Consider the following 21,458-nt stretch of genomic DNA (forward strand, 5'->3'; position numbering starts at 1 on the left):
ATGGTCGTACTCCAGCTAGGGTCTGTGTAGAAGTCCCATGGCCCATGTTGCTACCAAAGGCCACATGGAAGCCCAGGGTCTGGGCCACGCTGCCACCACAGCCATCCTGATCTGAGTGGCTGGTGCTTCCACCTGGAGCCAGCATGCTGACTAGGCTGAGCTGCTGCCTAGGGCTATGTGTGGGTCTGTAGTTCAGCTGCAACTACCATTTGTGTTGAAGTCTGTGGCCAGGAGCCCACTAGAGCCCACACAGAGGCCCGGGGTCTGGGCTGCAACCCGTGGCCTTGTTGGAGTCTGGGAGCCAGGCTGTAGCAGCTGCCATACAGATCTGTGTGGCCTGGGCTGGACCAGCAGTCAGGGTCTGGGTGGACATATGTGGCTCTATTGCCACCAAGGGCCATGTGGTTGCCCAGGGTCAGGTCAACCACCTGAGTCTATGTTGGTGTCCAAGGGCCATGATACAGTCAGGGCTATGCAGATCTGAGTGGCCTGCACTGCTACCAAATGCCATGGTGATGTTTGGGCCAGAAATGCAGCTGAGGGCCAGGTCTGGGTCAGTGGCCCTACTGCAATCAGGGTCTGTATTGACGTCCAAGGTTCCTGTTACCATTGAAGGCCATGCAGACACCCAAGGTCTGGAGCCATGTTGGTGGCTAAGGGCCACATGGCTGCTGGAGCCATGCCGATCTGAGTGACATACACTGCCACCTGGGGCAATGGTGACATCCAGAACTGACTGCTGCCAAGGACCATGTCTGGGTCATGGTCCTACTGCGGTTGGTGTCTGTGCCAAAGTCTAAGTCCTGTATTGCCACCAAAGGTCACACAGAAGCCCGGGGTTGGGGCCACAACCTGAGGCCTTGGTGGTGTCTGGGGTCCATGCTGCCACCAGAGCCATCCTAATCTGAGTGGCCAGGGCTTCTACCGATGCCAGGATGGTGTTCGGGTCCAAGCTGCTGCCAAGGGTAATGTCTGGATCCATGGTCCAGCTTCAGCTGTGGTCTGTGTTAATGTCAGTGGCCTGTGTCACCTCGGGGGGCATAGGAACCACGTGTGATGAAATTAGAGGTCCATCCTGAGCCAGCCTTGTCCTTTACTGGCTCAGGGAAAGCTGGTGCTGCCTCTCACTGGACACTGCAGCAAGAGAGCTGGCCCTACCCCTCATCACAGGCAAGGGAGAACTGACCCTGATGGCATGGCATAGGGGAGCTGCCTCTGTCCCCTCGCTTGAAGTGGGTGGCCCCAGTGGCTTGGAATGACCAGTTCAGGCCTATAGCTGGGCCTTGGGTTGGCCTACCCTAACATCTACCTCATCTAGGACCTGCTGGAGATCATGAAGGGATGGGTCCTGTGGAGCAATACCTGCAGGATCTCAATGACTGGAGGGTGGCCATGGGATGTCCCAGAGGATGGCAGTGAGGGCCCAGTTATGATGGGGCACCAGATGAGACCTTGAACCAGACCAGTGACTCACTGCAACGAACATTTTGCTCATAAAGCTGATTAGACAAAAGGGTATACTGTGTGACACACCTCTCCCAATGCCACCAGGACCAATGAAGAGGCAGGAAAGACAGAGAAATGAAGAGTTTTTTTGTTTGTTTGTTTGTTTGTTTGGTTCTTGTTTTTGTTTGTGTTTAGTTGTTTTGTTTTGTTGTTTTTTTAATTTTTAAAAATTTTCTTTTGGGAGCATGCTGCAGGGGTGAGGGGAGGATATGGGGGGACCAGGAGGTGAGTAGAATTAGGGGGGTGCACAATGTGAAATTCCCAAAGAATCAATAAAGAAACTATCTTAAGTAATAAAAAAAGGGGGGGAGTCAATATATTAAATAAAAAAAAGCAAAGGACATATGGAGAAATTTTCATGGACTGGTTGTTCTGTTTCAATGTTATCTTTCTTGAGTGTAAAAGTTGAACTGCAGTTACTTAAAATAGCACCTTATTGGTTGGGGGGCTGGCTCAGTGGGTTTGAGGCTCACCATACAACCATAAGGACCTGAGTTCGGATCTTCAGCACCCATGTAAAAAGTCAGGCATGGTACATGTGTATAATCCCAGTACCAGAGGGGTGGGGAATCCTGAGGGTTCTCAGACCGCTCCATCTAGTTGAATTGGTAAGCTCCAGGTTCAGGTGAGAAACCATGTCTCAAATAAATAAATAAATAAATAAATAAATAAATAAATAAATAGACAGACAGACAAATAAATAAACAAACAAACAAATAAATAAATAAATAAATAAGTAGGATGGAAATCAATAAAGACACCCAATGTCAATCTCTGGCCTCTATAAATGCACACATTTGCACACATGCCCCTGAACACATGTGCACACACAAACACACACACCCCACAAACACATCCACAATAGAGTAATATATTATTATGTTACTTGGATCCTAACGGCTCCCTCGGGGGAGGGGAGGGGGTGAGAAGGTGTGGCATCAATGGCACAGGCACTGGGAGTCCATTGAAAGCAAATAACAAACTCATTTATTCAATAACAGGGAAAGCCTTATGTACCCTCCTCCCAGTGCCCAGTCTGTGTGGTTGTCCCTTATTGGCTGGGCATGATCAGGAACTCTGATAGCGATTGTTGCTAGGTCCTCAGGCAGATTCAGCACGATCAGGAACTCTGACATCGACTAGGAACTCTGACAGCTCCTGTTGCTAGGCCTTCAGGCAGATTCTGCACGATCAGGAACTCTGACATCGACTAGGAACTCTGACAGCTCCTGTTGCTAGGCCCTCAGGCAGACTCCAGGTTGGCTCTTAAGGAGTATGTCATGTGTATGCCTTGACTACTGGTCTGAGCCAATTTCCTTGACCCTATGGGCCTGTCCTACTACATTACTAGAAGTATTTAGGGTATATTGTCCTAGTTTGTTTTCTGTTGTTGGGATAAACGTCATGACCAATAGGCAATTGGAGAAGGAAAGGGTTTATTTCATCTTCCAGGTTACAGTCCATGACCAAAGGAAGCCAAGGTGGGAAATAAAGGCAAGGGCTTGAAGCAGAAGTGGTGGAGAGACACTGCTTACTCGCTTGCTCCTAGGCTCACATTCAGCTAACATTTCTTGAACATGCCAAACCCACCTGCCTAGGAATGGTGTCACACACAACGGGTTGGGCATTCCTACATCAGCCAGCAGTCGAGACAATGCCCCACAGACATGCCTACAGGCCGATCTGATGGGGGCTGTTTTTCAATTGAGGTTACCTTTCCTAAGCATGTCAGTTTAACAACCAAGACCAGCCACCACAGATATCTAGGATGTTTAGGATGATACATAATAATACCATTCATTTATTATCAAATGGGAAAGAAAACAGTGAAGGATGGAGCAGAAAATGTAAAACAGAAGCAGTTAGTGGACCTATGTAAAGGATATGGAGTGTGCCTTGTTCTCTCTCTCCACTTTTCTGTAGGTTGAAAAATTTCAAAATAGAAGATTGAGGATAAAAACCAAGAAGTGCATAAAGGCTGAAACAGGAAAGTGAAGTAGAGATCAGTGTCGTTTCCCGCCCCCCTGCCCCCGCCCCCGCCCCCCGCGTCCTCTATTGGCTTTGGAACCACTTTGAGAGGCTCACCCTGGCTCAACTGCAAGGCCAAAGGATGCCTGTATCTCTCCAACCTTGCACCTCAAGCGTCCTGGCAAGTGCCTAGAAAATATATTTCAGAGGGTACAGAGAAAAACATCCTGATGCCCAGGAGCAAGGGTCAAGTCAGCTGTGGGGACAGAAGTATGAGAATGGTGGTCCTCAGTGCCACCATGAGGACTTTGTGATGCTGGACAGACAGACTGAACTGCATCCCACTGTCCTTCTGGCTTCTTCTGCTTTTTTGAGCAGGCCCAGGCAAAGTCTATCGGGATTTTTTGCTGTCTGTTCCTTCACCTGTTGCTGGCTTTAAGGTCTATAAACTAAACCCCAAGAGTCCAAAGAGAGCAGTTGGCCAGAGGGGCCAACTCCGAGGAAGGCCACCTCTCTCCTTCTCTTCCATCAGCCTGGGGTCCTGAGAGCAAGAAAGAGCAAGAGAGCAGTTGGAAGGTCTGGATCCCAATCCCCAAATCCCCCTTACAGTCTAGCCTGCCTTTTGTTCAACCAGGGCATAGGCTGGCCAAGCAGACCCCTCCCCACTGGAAACCCTATGAAACTTCAAAGATGTGGCAGGCTGGACCCTGGACACGCCCTCATTGTCAGTCTCAGTTCCCACCAAAGCCTGTGGTGTTTCCTGTGCCTTGTCCGTTATTTCACAAGATATTTCTTGCTTGTTCTGAACTTCCAGGAGACAGGTCTTTATCTTCTGCCAGAAGCCACACAGCTGGCTGCAGTCCCTCCTGGCCAGCACCATGGCCAAGACCCTTGGTGACCATCTGCTAAACACCCTGGAGGAGCTGCTGCCCTATGACTTCGAGAAGTTCAAGTTCAAGCTGCAGAACACCAGCCTGGAGAAGGGCCACTCCCGGATCCCCCGGGGTCATCTGCAGATGGCCAGGCCAGTTAAGCTGGCCAGCCTGCTGCTCGCCTACTATGGGGAGAAGTACGCTGTAAGACTGACCCTGCAGATCCTGAGGGCCACCAACCAGCGTCTACTAGCAGAGGAGCTTCGTAAGGCCACAGGCCCAGGTAAGTGGCCAAGCCCCTTCCTAGCCACGATGGCTGCTGGATACTGGTGGAAAAGGGAAGCAATGCTCACACCCAAGCTCTCTAGCTTAATGGCTGGAAGCCCCTGTCCACTGCAGTGTCAACCCAGCACATCTTGTCCCTCTCTGGCCTTGGTAGCCTGCTTACTGAAACTCCCTCGGCACCTAAAGGTTTTAAAAATAAAAACTGATATTCTGACTGTGGGTCAGAATCAGGACAGGCAGAGCTGGAACACCTGTTCCTACAGAATTCTTTACTCCACTTTTCAATTAATACACATGCTCAGACAAACATTAAGTTGGCAGAAAGGCCTGGAAATCCAACCATACTAACATGGCTGAAAATCACATTAACCGCCTAATTTCAGTTTAGAATTCTTCTTTAGCATACTTTACGAGCATATTTAAACAGTTTTTATTTTTAATGAAAAGTTTCTTCAAATTAAAACATAGGTTGCTAATTAGAGATTATCTTCATTATGTAGACTTTGGAATTAAGCCTTTTAAACAGCAATATTCTGAAATTTCAGGCAAGGTTGCTTGCTATTTTTGTTCTTCTTTTGGTTTTGGTTTTTAGATAGGGCCTCACTATGAAGACCAAGCTGGCCTCAAACTCACAGAGATCCACCTACCTCTGTGTTCACAGTGCTGAAATGAGAAGATGTGCACCACCACACCCAGTCAAAATTGTTTTCAAGTGCCTTCTGTACTTAACTTTGTGACCTGGGATTTCCTTCAGCTTGTGTACTGAATGAAAAAGATTCATGTATAAGTCCTTATTAATTAATTAATTTTATGTGTATGGATGTTTTGTCTGCAGGTATGTGTGTGCACCACTTGCATGCCTGGTTCCACAAAGGCCAGAAAAGGGCGCCCTATTCCCTAGAACTGGAATGGCTGGCGGTTGTGAGCCACCGTGTGGACACTGGGAACTGAGTCTGGGGGCTCTAGAGGAGTCCCCTGTGCTCTTAACTGCTGCGCCATCTCTCTCTCTCTCCAGCCCCCTTTATTAATCTTTATTTTAATTTTATTTTATATATGTACTTGTGTCTGTCTGCATATATACAAGTGAGTGTTAGCATGCCACGTTGCACATATAGAGGTCAGAGGACAACTTGAAGGAATTGTGTCTCTCCTTTCCCCTTGTGGGGTCTGGAGGTCAAATTCAGGCATCAAGCTCGTTGGCAAGTGCCTTTACTCACTGAGCTGGTCTGCTTTAATTCTTTATTGCTTTGTTTTATAAATCAATTTTCACATCTATAATCATACATTCATCCATAACAATAAGCCAGCTTATATATATATATGTGTGTGTGTGTGTGTGTGTGTGTGTGTGTGTGTGTGTGTGTGTTGTTTTTTGTTGTTTTTTTTGTTTTGTTTTGTTTTCTGGAGCTGAGGACCGAACCCAGGGCCTTGAGCGAAATCCCCAACCACCTTTTTTTTTTTTTTTTTTTTTTTTTTTGGTTTTTTCGCCTGGCTCTGCCTCCCAAGTGCTGGGATTAAAGACGTGCGCCACCACCGCCCGCTACCGCCCACCGCTGCCCACCACCGCACGGCTCATTTACTTTATATTTTATGATTCTGTGTAATTGAGCTGCCGTTGTCTAGAATGTTCAGTGCTTTTCCTTTTAGTAACTTCTGAGGAGATCCTTTCTTCCTTCCTCCAGCCTCAGCCTTGAATGTAGGACAGCTTCATGCCTCTATCTGATTGTCTTTCTAGAACATTTAAGTGAAGAAAATAGAATTGGTGTTCCTGTCCAGTCTTCTGGAGAAAATAAGCCCAAGAGTGTGAAAGTACCAGAGGTCCTGGAAGGTGACGGGACAAGGCAGAGTGGTGATGGATCAGATGGCCTGCCACCCAGCCAGTCTGAAGTGGAGAAGGGGTCCCAGAAGAAGTCTCTGGTCAAAAGGAGGGATCCAAGGGGCCCTGAGAGCCTGGACTCACAGACCAAGCCATGGGCCAGGGGCACAGCACCACCCTACAGAAGAAGCCTGGTCACCACCCAGTCCCCAGGGGACAAGGAGAGCACGGCAAGTGCCCAGCTCCGCAGGAATGCCAGCTCTGCAGGAAGGCTGCAGGGACTCTGCAACAATGTCCCGGGTAAGAGAGATTGCAAGAAAGCTGAAGCGTATCTGCCCTCAGGAAAGAAGCGACCCAAAAGTCTTGAAATTACCACGTATTCAAGCCAAGGAGAACCCCCAAATTCAGAAGCTCTTCTGACTCCAGAGAAAACAATGAATGGGAATCCACACTTGGCCCCTACTTCCATGAGAATAGCCGTCCTGAATGAAGGGCCTACTGGGGCTCTAGAAAAGGGTTCAGGGAATCCAGAACTTTCCATGGTCCCCAATGAAGAAACATTCAGGAACATGCCTTCCAAAACATCGTCGATTGGTGAGGAGAAAAGCACTACATCCTGGGAGGAAAATGGAACTGGGAGTCCAGAGGCCCCTGCGAGCTTGGGGAAGATGGCAGTCAGCACGTGCTGTGAGCCCTGCGATCCAGAAGAGCCTTTGCCACCATGTGAAAAACCAGCCCAAACCCCAGAAGACCCAGCATCCCTAGGATCGACAGCTTGTAAAGGTATCCTCCCCAGCTCTCGGGAATTCCCTTTTATTCTTATCACATTTATGTTGCTGGGATACCTGGCTGCCTCCGGGGGTCCCTTTGCAAAGGGGACGCAGGCCCAGGAGGATGCACACTCACACTTCTTGCACAAAGGGTTGCATCCAATCTCAGCTGGTGCCTGAGCTCTCCGAAGTCCTCGGATAGAGCCACAGGCTCGGTTAAGAATCTAAAGAGTGGTTAAAACCTTCTTCTCCCACTGTGACTCCACAGTGTCAGTCTTGGGGCAGAGATTCTGCTAACCACCTTTCTCTGAACAGGGGGAAAGATGTTGACCCCAAACCCTCTTACTGGGAAATTAGTCATCAGGATTATGTTGTCTGTGAGAAATAGAAACCACCAGCTCAGATGAATAATACAGAAGCTTGTTCCTCTTTCATACAAATGTGAGTCATTTGTGTGACCACAACTACACTTCTGCTGAGCTGTTTTTCTGCTTCAAGTTTTTTTCCCCTGAAATTCATAGCCTCAGAGGTTATGAGCCCCCGGCTCCACTCAAGAGTTTGGAGGGACAGAGAGGACATCATGATGTAGAGAAAGTTTATAAAGGTTTCTACAAGTCATTTGTTCTCACTCACTTCCCTTTGACTAGAATTTGATCAAATGGCTCCTGCTAACTGCACAGGAGGCTGAGAATCTGCTTGGAGTGAGGTGGAGGAGTAGCTATATAGGGCAAACAGTTTATTCTGTCACGAGAAAGGGTCCTTATGGAACACTATGAAGTTTGATTGTGAGGCAAATTCCTGGGGCTGGGAGGGAGGAGGAAGGACGAGCTAATGGATTGTGTGTGTGTTTCTGTTTCTACTTGTGTCTTCTGTTGTTTCTGATGTAGAGAAGCATTGCCTATAGCCTTGGAGCAGAACTTTCATAACTCTTGTCTTCACTGTGAGAAACACCTGTTAGCTTTATAAGGTTCCTTTCTTTGCTTTTATTTCTTGAATGGGAGCAGAGGATTCACCCAACACACACGTTTCAAATGCTTGCCATACTCTCTGGCCAGATTTTCTGCTGGGAGTGAAGACCTGTCCATGAATGAGGCACACAGTGACCATCCCCAAGAGCTCTTGCTTCAGTTGTGGGCAATCTGTGGTGGTTTGAAATACAAAAGCAAATGCCGTTAGCATGGTTTGCTTTCTTTTAAATGAGCCACTAGATCTGTGTCTATGAAAGGGGGAAAGCATAGGATTTATAGCAAAGGGCCACAGGTGTCTCACAGAATCAATGCCTGAGAATGCGAGAGCCCAGAAAAACTTCTCCCTCAGCTCTCAGCCTCAGTGGCCTGTTTATAGCTTCATTTGAATGGAAGTCAGAGAAGAGCATGCTGGGAAGTGGCTAGCTCTAACTGAGAATGTGTGCGTCCTATGAACAACTGCTCTCTTGTAACTATCTTGGGTTTTTCACTGAGGAGATTTTTTTTCCACTGCTGTGTCTTCAGGAAGGTCACAGGACAAGGTTGCGTGTCCTCTTTGCCACACCCAGGAAGGAGACCTGCATGGTGGTACCTGTGTGCAAAGTTCCTGCAGCTGCTCCATTGCTCCTGGGGATCCCAAGGCCCCAGGCAGATGCTCACCCATATGCTCCCAGTGCCAAGGTTCACTTGCAGGAAAGAGCTGTGGAGACCAGAGCCCCCAGCCCCTACCACAGTGCCCACGTCACATGAAGCAGGTGCAGCTGCTCTTCTGTGAGGACCACAGGGAGCCCATATGCCTCATCTGCAGGCTGAGTCAGGAGCATCAAGGCCATCGAGTGCGTCCCATAGAGGAGGCTGCACTGGAGTATAAAGTAGGTGTTCACTCTCACATAGACGTCTCTGCTTGTGTTCTTCATCCAACCCCTCTGGGATGTGGGTGCGTTAGTCAGGATTCCTGGGCTCTAAATGGTCAAAACGCAAGACAAACTAGGACAGCGAAGAAGGAACTGATAATTCATATTTCTCAGAAGTCCAAGGTTACTGGCTTTGAGAATGGATCCAAGGTCCCCCTGTGGGGACCCCTTGGTGATGGATTCACACCATTTCTTTCCCAGAACCCTCCTCTTGCTCCCAATTGCAGCACCCCTCCCTGCTCTGCTTCCAGGAGAGGATTCTTCCCTCTAGAACTGGTATGAGCTAAAAAACGGCGGGAGTCAAATGTAAGCATCTACATGCATATTCTTCTCCAGGAGCAAATCCAGGAGCAGCTGGAGCGTCTGAGGGAGCTGAGGGGATGTGTGGAGAGATACAGACTACAGAGAGATAAGAAGACGGAGAACTTCCTGGTGCGTCCCCACAGCCAGTCCTTGCCCCTTTCCACCTGCAGGAAAGAGGAGGGAGCACGTGCAATGGTTCCTGAGGCTCTGCTCTGACTCACAGGGCAGCAGGGATGGTCTCAGTGGTGACGGTAGGGAGGTCTAAGGTGAGCTCATTCATCCTTGCAGCTCCCTGTCAGGGGAGAGAGCCACCTCCAAGGGCTGCTCATTCTCTCCTTCTCACAACTAAACAGTTTAGAGAAACTAGAGCTGTCACTTCAAAAACTCTCTGTATTGTTTATAGAATTATTGTTGGAGCTGAAGATGTAGCTCAGCCGGGAGAGTGGAAACACACAACCAATGAGGCCCCAAGTCCCATCCCCAGTGTGGGAAAAACTAGATGTGGGGGCACACGGATGACCTCAGCATTTGGAGGGTAGAGGCCGGAGGATCAGTTCAAGTTCATCATTAACACAGCAAGTCCAAAACCAGCCTGGGCTACATTAGACTCCCACACACAGCAAAAAAATCTGGTAATGTTGACACATACTTGTAATCCTAGCACTCAGGAGGAAAAGGTAGGAAAACTGCCACAAGTTTGAGGCCAGCCTGATCTACATAACAAGTTCCAGGCTAGCCAGGGCTACATAGTGAGATCCCATCCTAGAATGACAGTAATAATAATAACATAATTTTTTATTTATAAATTTTATAAAAACTGTATTGACTTTTGGGTTTTTTTCCCCCAGTTCTAGAGACAGGACCTAGGACTTTGTATTTTCTAGGAAGGGGTTTTATCCTTGAGATAAATTCCCCAGCCCCCATTTTTTGAGACTAGATCTCATTATATACTCCTGGATGGCCTGGATGTCAACCTACTATAATGACCTTTTTTGTTTGTTTGTTTTGTTTTTTTTTGCTTTTTTGTTTTTTTTAGACAGGGTTTCTCTGTGCAGCCCTGGCTGTCCTGGAACTCACTCTGTAGCCCAGGTTGGCCTCAAACTCAGAGATCTGCCTGCCTCTGCCTCCCAAGTACTGGGATTAAAGACGGGCACCCCACAGCCCCAAAGAATGACCTCATCTTACCTAAATAAATCCACAAGTGTCCTACCTCTAGATAAAATCATATTCTGAGGTACTTGGACTTCAACATGGAAATTTTGGAGGGGAAATCACTGAAGCTAGCGTCATGTTCAGCACATTTTCCCAGAGCTAGCCCCTTTTATGCTCAGTCTGTTCTGGAAAGTTCCATATAGACTGCTCCCCATTCTGGAGCCCAGGTCTCTAAGAGGCTGAGAATCTTGGTTACATTTAAATTGCTGTGAAGATGGGGGCTGGAGAGATGGCTCAGCAGTTAGGAGTACTTGTTGCCCTTGCAGAGGACCCAAGTTCAAGTCACAGCACTTAAATGGTGGCTTACAGCCACCCTTAATTTCAGTTCCAGGAGATTTGAAGCCCTCTTTTGACTTCTGAGGGCGCCAGGCACACATATGGTACACATGCATGCATTCAGGCAAAACATTTGTTCACATAAAAATAAAAATAATTGCTATGAAGAGACACCATGACCAAGGCAACTTATCAAAGAAAGCATTTAATTGGGGGCTCACAGTTCTAGAGGGTTAGAGTCCATGACCATCATGGCTGAGAGCATGGCAGCAGGCAGGCGGGCATGTTGCTGAAGCAGTATCTGAGAGCTTACATCTTTGTCACAAGCATTAGGCCAAGAAAGAGCAAAAACTAATTGGGAACGGTGTAAGCTTTTGAAACCTCAAAGCTCAATTTCAGTGACACACCTCCTCCCAAGACCACACCTCCTAATCCTTCCCAATCAGGTCCACCAACTGTGGACCAAACATTCAAATATATGAGCCTATGGGGGCCATTCTCATTCAGACTTCACACTGAGGAAGCCTGCCTCTCATCCATCTCTGTGTGGTGGGCTTTGAGGGTATCCCTAGATATATACTTCCAGCCCACAGCACACACCCATACATCTCCTGATTCTGTGTTCCCCAGAAACAAACAGAAACCCAGCAGCAGAGGATGTCATGTCAGTTTGAGACGCTGTACCAATTCCTGGAGCAGCAAGAGCAACTCTTTGTGACCTGGCTACAGGAGCTAGGCCAGACCATTGGCAAGCTCCGAGAGACATATGACACCCAAATTTCCCGAGACATTACCCTCCTGGATGAACTTATTGGAGAACTAGAGGCCAAGCAAGACCAGCCAGAGTGGAAGCTCATGCAGGTGAGTGTGAGTGTGCTTGGCCTTTCCCTATCTGCTGTGCCCAGTGGGAAATTCAGACTTTTGTCACTGCCCAAGGCAGGAAGCAAGGCCGTTGAGGCCTGGCATGGGACTTGGTCTCAATTGACCCATGCCTTTTAGGTTCACATCTCTTTGATAAGGTCTCTTGGGAGTCCAGAACATCTCAGCATCTGGGATGCCTCTGGCATCACCCATAAAAGATAAACAAACTGCAATGAAGTTGAAGAGTGGGATCTGGCAGGGTTTCTACCCTTGTGATTAGAATTACAATAAAGGAGGAAAGTTCCTATTTGTTGGTACCCTACAACTGGGAGTCCTTGAAAGACCAGAGAGCAGCTTGCAGCCTGGGAATCACAGACTCTTGGAGACTGGTAACAGAGAGCTTCCTTCTTTTCTCTCCTAGGACATTGGAGTCACATTGCATAGGTACACATTGAAGATGTCCCATGGTGTCCCCTTGGGTGTCTTGCAGGAAGTATTTGGATGGGACAGTCCTAGGAAAGACCTGGGTCTGTAATTGAGGACTCCTGTGTCCTTAAGCTTCCTGAGATCATCCTTCCTGGATTTGTGTGGGAGCTTGGCCAGGTGGGAGTGTGCAAGGCATGAACGGAATACTGAGAAGGGATTTATTCCAGTCCTGCTGGACACAGATGCTTCTTTGCATCCTCTTGAATGGATTGCATCCCATGCCATTTGTTTTATGACAGTGGCCCCTGAAGAACTGCCTTTGGCCTCAAGCACTTTTGGGGAGCCCTTGGGGATCAGTTTGGAGGTGGGCTAAGCCCAGCAGGCAAGGGGAAGAGAGACGAGATAGAAAAGGCTACATCTCATCATTACTTGGGAGCTTTACAAAATGCTGGTGTCTAAGCCACAGCCACACCAATTAAGTCTCAATCTTGGGGTTGGGACTTGGACATTAGTGGGTTTTTTTAAATTATTTTTCCAGTAAAAAATGCATAACATAAAATTTCAGCTATTTTATGTCTGCAGTGCACTGATATACATTCATATTAGTGTGAACATGCTACCACTGTCCACCTCCAGAACCTTTTCATCTTCCCACAAAGGAACTCTGTACCATTAAACACTCATTCCTCATCTTCCGTCCCTTATTGCCTAGCAACCACCATTCTGCTTTTCTGGTTTCTTAGTCTGGCTGTTCTAAATACTGCACATTAGCAAAATCATAAAAAGTTTGTCCTTTAGCCTCCGGCTTACTTTCATTCAGTATAATGTTTTCACAGTTCATGGTGTAGCATGTATCAGAATTCCACTCCTTTGTACGCAGACATCACAGCTTCCTTATCTAGTCGTTTACTGATGGACATTTGGACTGTTTCCACCTTTGGGCTACTGGGAATGGTGTTGTTATGAACAGGGATATACAAGTGCTACTTGAAACCCTGCTTTCAATTTCTCGGATTTTACACTTACAAGTAGAATCACTGTATGTCTATCTATTTAAAAAATTTAAGGAATCTGCATACTATTTCCCACGGTAGAAGCACCATTTTGCATTCCCACTTACAGTGCTAATTTCTCCACATCCTCATCATCAACTTGTAATTTCCTGTTATCACTTTACTGCTGTTATAATGGCCATTCTAATAGGTGTGAAGTGGCACTCCCTTTTTCTCTTTTTTTCTTTCAATAGAAATGGTAAAGAAGTATAATTAATTTGACATAGAGAATTCTGATACTGAGAGTAACTCAATTTGAAGGCTGTTATTTAAACTCATTGTGATTTTTATAACAGTGGCCCAGAAATGCTGATCTGCAGCTGAAGTTGAGGACCAGTGTCAGAACTTTGAGTCTAGGGAAGATTTCTTTGTGTCACCCAAACTGGGATGGGTGTGTTTAGTGGGGATGGTCTTACTGTCACCTTGTAGGGACTCAGGCTACATCTTGTTCTTATCTTCTCTGGCCAACAATCTCGTCTTTAGGGCCAAGATGGTGACTGTCTCTGAGCCACTGGTCACTCCTCCAGATGTCAGAGAAAAGATCCACCTGCTCTACCAGAAATCAAAGTTTGTGGAGAAGAGTATGCAGTACTTCTCAGGTGAGTGAGCTTGGAGGGAGATGAGAAGCACTTGCTCACTTCCTCCCTGGAATCCACGCAGCCCAGAGCCTGTCCATTCATTTCCCCATCTACCAAAGCCTTTATGACCCTGCCTAGCTTCTTTCTGACCTAACTCATTCCACTAACTCAGTTTCTCTCTGCTCCCTTTCCTCCATTTTAGAAACACTGCGCTCTGAAATGGAAACATTCAGTGCTGTGGATGAGGCAAAATGGGGAGGGCTTTGGCCTAGCATACCACAGGCCCAGGGTTTGATTCCCAACACTTACCTAAAATGGGATGGTGGAAACACACAGGACCATGATATAGCACTTTATCCAGAAGTAGAAGCTGGAGGATCAGAACCTCAGGATTACCTTCAGCCTCAACAAGCTCAAGGCACTCCTGAGCTACATGAGACCCTTTCTCAGAACAACAAACGAAAACTTAGATCTTTCCTGAAATGGAAGCCTTCATTTGTAAGTATGGTGGTGGAAATATAAGCTAACCAAGAGTTTTTGTAATTGTTCTTTATCTGTTGCTTTGGGGGAACTATTCAGAAGGGGGGAAACACCTAGAACGGAGGCACCAGACAGGTCATAAAAGGCCCCCACAGCTCTGTTTGGTCCCTGTGTCTGCCTTGTTTATTGAAGTAACCTCTTCAGTCTCTAGGGTTCCCGGGAGGCCATGGGTTATATCTAACCTAGGATGCAGAGCCCTAAGCAGGAGAATCCTGTCTTTCCTTGTGGGGATAGTATAATTCAGACTCCCTCGATAGATATGCTTAGAACTTTCTTTATTCCATCTTTCCCCCTCTGTAGTTCCAGAACTGACTGGTGCTCAGGAACATGCTGGTAAGTGCCTAGATCAAGGCAAGTAGTAGCCTTGGTATATTGGGTCCCTGTATGTCCCTGTCCCCTACCACAATCTCAGTGAAATCCCTCTGCCTTCCATGGGGAGAACCTTGAGAGAAGTCTACAGATCCCCTCCCCCAGCCAGGTGTTCTTATTCTTCCTGCAGTTTCCAGAATTCTGATCTAGCAACTGCTCACCCCAACCTCAACTTCTCTGACATGAAGAGTGTGAGATTTGGAAACCAAACATACCTACTGCCCGACACTCCCCGAAGATTCTAAAGTTACATCATCACCCTTGATACTCCTAGCCTTGACTCCAGCTGCCATCTCTGGGAGGTGGAATTTGGGAGTGTGCAAAGTACTGGCACAGAAAGCGAAATATAACTCTATGGACCAGGCTGGTCTCAAACTCACAGAGATCCACCTGCCTCTGCCTCCCAAGAGCTGGGATTAAAAGGTGTGCACTACCACTGAACAGCTTAGTTCTCACTTTTACCTCTCTGGGTTTTGAAGGCAGCACATTTAGCTCTCTCCATTGCATGTATTGTACCTCCAACACGCTTCCTCCATCTCGAGGCCCAATCATGGACTAGAGACCCTTATATTCTAATAAATCTCATACCTGAAGGGAATTATGAATCAGCTTCCTTTTAGGCAGACTGCTGCTATTCTTATCATTACAAAATACTGTTTTGTAACTTGCCTTTTAATTTATTCTATTTATTGGTTGTATTGTATTGTACTACATTAACATATAATGATTTAACCATAGCTTTGAAGGTAGGCTGTACATATTTTACTGGGTAACAATATTAATTTTGTGTGTGTGCATGAATGCATATGGTGTGTGCCTGTCTGCATGATGGTGTACATGTGTGTGTAAATGTGCATGTATATGGCATATGGAGAGCAGAGATCAACCTCAGATCATTCCTCAGATGCCATCCTTTTTTTGATTTTCTGCACAGGATCTCTCACTAGCCTGAAACTGGCTAAGCAGAATAGAATGGCTGGCTTGCAAGCCCCAGGGAATGCCCTGTGTCTGTCTCCCCAGCATTGGGATTATGTCTGGCTTTTTTTAAAAAACAACAACAGCACACACGTACATGTTTTCTACTGTTTACTCATTCTGTTGCCAGTTTTCATACTCTATATTTTAAGCCATGGTTGAGTGAGTTGGCTATTAGTGTTGGCACATTTAAAAAGAAAAAGTTCGACATCCTGCTGGAGGTTGTCCTTTCATTCCTGGAGGTGTGGGGCTGTGACAGTCAGCCCTAACCTGATGGCACTGTGTTTTTGCTTAACCAGAAATGAACTGCTCTATCCTGGTCATTGGAGTGCTCTGATGTGAGCAATAATTTATTTACACAGGTCCCCTGTGATGACTAACGAAACTTAATACGGAGCCGGGCATCCCTTATGGGCCCTTGACCTTTTGCTCTGGAATGCCTGGGAGATCCTAGTGGTTTTCAGATGAGATAAGAATAGGATAATAGCCGGGCGGTGGTGGCGCACGCCTTTAATCCCAGCGCTCGGGAGGCAGAGCCAGGCGGATCTTTGTGAGTTCGAGGCCAGCCTGGGCTACCAAGTGAGTTCCAGGAAAGGCGCAAAGTTACACAGAGAAACCCTGGCTCGAAAAAACCAAAAAAAAAAAAAAAAAAAAAAAAAGAATAGGATAATAGGCCAGGTGGTGGTACCACACACCTTTAATCCCAGCACTCGGGAGGCAGAGGCAGGCGGTCTCTGAGTTCGAGGCCATCCTGGACTACAAAGTGAGTTCCAGGACAGCCAGGGCTACACAGAGAAACCCGGGTCTTGAGAAAACAAAAACAAAAAAGAATATGATAATGAGCTGTGAGGTATTAACAGCTGCTATTGGTTCTGTAAACCCTGCTTATCGCTATGGGAAAGAGGCGGAATGGTCTCTTTATTACTATATAGTAAAACAATTTTCCTGGGGCTGGAGAGATGGCTCAGAGGTTAAGAGCACTGACTGCTCTTCCAGAGGTCCTGAGTTCAATTCCCAGCAACCACATGGTGGCTCACAACCATCTGTAATGAGATCTGGTGCCCTCTTCTGGCCTGCAGACATAATACTGTATACATAATAAATAAATAAGTCTTTAAAAAAAAAAAAAAAAAAAAAAAAGAATGAATTTAGCCTTTAAAAAAAAAAAAAAAAAAAAAAATTTTCCTGCCCAGCTGTGGATTCCATGGATATTTGTAATGCATACCTTTCTGATGCCTGCCTTAAAAACCCCACCCTAATCCCTCTTCCGCATGTTACACTCTAAGTCGGCAGTCCTTCTGCTAGCAGCAAGAATAAATTCATTTCATCTAAATTTGAGTTGAGTCTAAGTCTTTGGTTTCTCCCAGTGGATTCGAACGCCACAACAGAGGGAAGCAACCAGTGCCCATAGATGGTCCTAAACTTCGTCAGGACTTCACCGGGAACAAACTGAGTACGAAAAGAGTGAAGAAAGAGCAGAGTTGGTGGGTCGCACTTGTTTTCCTTGCACTCAGGAGGCTGAGGCAGGAGACCGCCATGAGTTCCAGGTCAGAAAGTCTGTGAGAGGCCAAAAATGAGTAGGGAAATGGAAACTCTCTTTTAAAAATACAATGACAATGTAGAGGTTAGGAAACTGGAACCTAAGCACAGCCCAGCACGCAGGTTCCGCTGAGAGTGTCAAGGAGGGGCGAACACCAGCACCAGACACACGCAGGGCGCATGCCAGGAGGTCCTGAATCCTCGGGAATGCTGCAAAGAAAACCGAGGCCGACGTGGTGTGGCCAGCTTCCCGTAGCGTCTCCGTTTGTCCCCAGGCCACCAGGTGGTTTCCGGGTAACAGTTTGGAGGGAACTACATTTCCCAGCGAGCACTGGACACTAGATTGGCCACTCATGGCGACATGCGCGCCCGCCAGGGAGGACCAGAGGTAGCTTCCTGCTTCTTGACTCCGAAGTGGCCACAGAGACTAGTTCCCGCCTGCCCGGCCTCTCTTGGGCCCTAAGAGCTCCATCAGCCAGTCATGTGCATTTATGATGAGGGCTAGGTGTGTTGCCTGTAATCACAGCACTCAGGAGGCAGAGGCGGGCAGATCTCTGTGAATTGGAGGCTAGCCTAATCTACATAGCAAGTTTCAGGCCAGCCATGGTTACATAGTGAGACCCTGTCAAACAGAATAAAACAAAAATTATTCTCAGAAGAAAATGCGTAACTGTTCATTTTATTTAATATATAATTCATATGTATTAATTTTTTTAAATGATGGTAATTAAACTTCTGATTGAAATGTAAGAAAGCAGGATAAATTAAAATAACAGACAATATAAAACTAGAAATTCATGTGTTAGTTTTAGAAAAAAGAAATTATTAAGTCAAAATTTAAAACCATGTAACACAACTTCCATAAAGGGGATTTAAATTCCTGAAAGAGTTGCTTCCACCTATGGGGAAAATATTTTTAGTCTCAAGCTGTTTCACAGAAAATTCTTTGAAATCATTAAATTTTAGATAATTCAAATCAAAGAATACACACACACACACACACACACACACACACACACACACCAGAATATAGAAAAAAAGAAGGAAACTTTAGAAATTGCTTTTTACAAAATGAGTGTAATTAAACACTGAAAACTGGCTGCGTGGTGGTGTCACACACCTTTAGTCCCAGCACTCAGGAGACAGAGGCAGGCAAATCTTAAGAGTTTGAGGCCAGCCAGGTCTACAGAGTAAGTTCTAGGACAGCTAGGATTACACAGAGAAACCCTGTCTCCAAAACCAAACAAAAAACACTGAAATCTGAAAAATTATTATTTTTTTCAATGGTACCATTTTTCTACCATGTGTGAATCAAAGATTTATCTCCAGAATGCAAAAACAACTTAATAGTCATTTACTATTTACTAATTACTAAAAAGTCTACTAATAGAATCAAAATAAAAGAAACTCTTTCATTCAATTTATTTATTTATTTATTTTTTTAAATTTTCTGTTTTTTCAAGATAGAGTTTCTCTGTGTGTGTAGCTCTGGCTGTCCTAGATCTCGCTCTGTAGACCAGGCTGGCCTTAAACTCACAGAGATCCACCTGCCTCTGCCTCCCAAGTGCTGGGATTAAAGGCATGTGCCACCACCGCCTGTCTCATTGAATTTTTTAAAGTCTAGTAACGGAGCTGGAGAAGTGACTTAGCAGGTAAGAACCCTTGTTCTTGCAGAGAACCCAGGTTTGATTCCTAGCACTTACATGGTGGCTCACAACTATCCATAACTAAAGTCCTAAGGGATCCGATTCCCTCTTCTGACTTCCATGGGCACCAGGCGTGCACATGGTGCACAAACAAACATACATGTAAGCAAAATACCCATGCACATTGTCTTAGTCACTGTTCCTTTGCTGTGAAGAGACACCATGACCAAAGCAACTCTTATAAAAGAAAGCATTTAATTGGGGGCTTGCTTACAGTTTCAGAGGGTGAGTCCATTTTCATCATGGTGGAGAGCATGGTGCCATCCAGGCAGGCACCGGAGCAGCAGTAGCTAAGGCTACATCCTGATCTAGCAGAGACAAAGAGTCTGGGCCTGGTGTAGACTTTTGAAATCAAAGCCCACCCCCAGTGACACACTGGCCATAACTCCTAATCCTCATAATCCTTTCAAATAGTGCCACTCTCTGGTGACTAAGCATTTAAATATATGAGCCTAAAACCACCACACACATAAAATAAAATAAAAATATATATTTTTTAAAACAGAATTTTTTTACTAACATCTTACAATAAAAAAATATTATGGTCATTTTCATAGTTACTGAAATGATAAGATTTAACTCCCTTCTTCATAAGAAGGTCCAGTGAGTTAGTAATAAGTTTTTAATCCCTTCAACCAGTGTTAACGTGTGTTTTTTTTTCTGTGTTGGGGATCAAACCCAGTGCATAGTCAACAAGCATTCTATCACTGAGCTACAGTTCCTGATTTTTTATTTTTTTATATAATTTATTTTTATTTACTGTTCATTGGTGTTTTGTCTGCATGTATATCTGTGTGGGGTGTCGAGTACTCTGGAACTGGAGTTACAGAGAGGTGTGAGCTGCCATGTGGGTGCTGGGCATTGAACCAGTGTCCTCTAGAAGAGCAGCCAGTGCTTTTAACTGCTGAGCCATCTCTCCAGCCCCCAGTTCCTGATTTTAAAATGCTTTTTTTTTTTCTCCTTAAAGAAAAAAAATCTCGTGTATCCCAGGCTGGCCTAGAACTTCTGATTCTCCTTCCTCTATCTCCTAAGTGCTGGGATTATAGGCATGTGCCCCCACACCCTGTTTATGTGTGCTAGAGGTTAAACCCAGATGGACTTTGTTCACACTAGGCAGGCATCCTACCAACTGACCTTTAGCATCAGTCCTTAAAATGCCTCTTTAATGGAAGACATCCCACTAAGACTGAGACCACAGTGAAAAATCCCACTAGCGCTGCTCCTACTTAGCATCTTGTCTTAGATTCTAGCTACTGAGGGTACATGAGTAAGAAATGAGATGCATTAGGATTTGAGAGAAAACTCTGTTGGTGTATGATAGACTGTAGCTGGAAAGCCGTGCAGCATGTCTGAACAGAGCATTCACTAGGGTAATGGCTGTCAAGGTGACAAACAGTAGCTTTCATCTATGCAGACAATGGAAACCTCACTAAAACAGTGACATGAAAGATTAAATGTCTAGGAATAAACTTCTGGTATGTGGAAAGGATAAAGTAGTTGATTTGAATGAATAGAAAGAAACTTTTCTTTTTAAACTATGAAGACTCAACATCATCAAAAGGCGTTTCTCCTGGAACGGGCTGATTTCCTATATCTCCTATGTGCTGGATTATAGGCATGCCCCACCATGCCAGGTTGAGATAGCTGGGGCAGCGAACCCAGGACATTGTGAATGCCAACTCCAGCAACAGAGCTATAACCTCAATCCCTTAACTTAAACTTACTCGGGAATTGATGGAAAAAAACAAAAAACTGATGGTAATTTCTTAAAATTGAAAACAAAATAGAAACCTGACGTTTATTAAACCTATTAAATAAATTTTATGCAGCAGTAAGATAAGAAAATGGAATTAAGAGGAATAGATATTAGAAAAGAGGGGAAACAAAGTATGATTTATGCTTTAAAAAAACTAAACAGATCCACTAGATACATTTTTTTGGGTTTTTTTTTTTTTTCAGGGAGGGAGGGGATGGTTTTGTGTTTGTTTTAGAAACAGGCTCTTACTGTGTAGCCCTGGTTAACCAGGTAATTTATAGACCACAAATTTGAAGATCCATTTGCCTTTGCCTTCAGGTGCTGGGATTAAAATGTGAACCACTGTGCCCAGCTCCACCTTATTTTTTGAGGCAGAGTCTCTCCTTAAACCTACTGCTTACTGTTCATGCTTGACTGGCTGGCCAGTGAGCATCGTGTCTGGCTCTCAGCTCTGTGGTTGCAGGTGCCCACACCATGCTTGGCTTCACACAGGTGTTGACATTTAAGTTCAGGTCCTCATGCTTACCTGCCAAACCCTGAACCCACTGAGCCATCTCCCTAGGCCAGACTTTATTGTGAAGTGTAAGCTAAATACAGAACAGCCTATATATTAAAAAAGCTAAAGTTTTCAGGCCGGGCAGTAGTGGCACATGCCTTTAATCCTAGCACTTGGGAGGCAGAGGCAGGTGGATCTCTGAGTTCGAGGTCAGCCTGGTCTACAGAGTGAGATCTAGGACAGGTACCAAAACTAAACAGGGAAACCCTGTCT

General features: G+C 45.7%; 1 protein-coding gene across 1 annotated transcript; it reads left to right on the forward strand.

The window, feature by feature from the left end:
• The first annotated feature begins 3,647 nt into the window (after positions 1-3,647).
• Mefv (MEFV innate immunity regulator, pyrin) lies at positions 3,648-16,134 on the forward strand. Its single transcript, XM_059270121.1, is given in 10 exon segments — positions 3,648-4,629; positions 6,367-7,230; positions 8,708-9,054; positions 9,433-9,528; positions 11,518-11,748; positions 12,170-12,192; positions 13,710-13,825; positions 14,007-14,301; positions 14,645-14,677; positions 14,844-16,134. Coding segments are annotated over 10 exon segments (2,502 nt in total). The 5' UTR covers positions 3,648-4,352; the 3' UTR covers positions 15,064-16,134.
• Positions 16,135-21,458: the final 5,324 nt, after the last annotated feature.

The sequence above is a fragment of the Peromyscus eremicus genome, chromosome 8a (genome assembly GCF_949786415.1).
Source record: "Peromyscus eremicus chromosome 8a, PerEre_H2_v1, whole genome shotgun sequence".
Lineage (NCBI taxonomy): Eukaryota > Metazoa > Chordata > Mammalia > Rodentia > Cricetidae > Peromyscus > Peromyscus eremicus.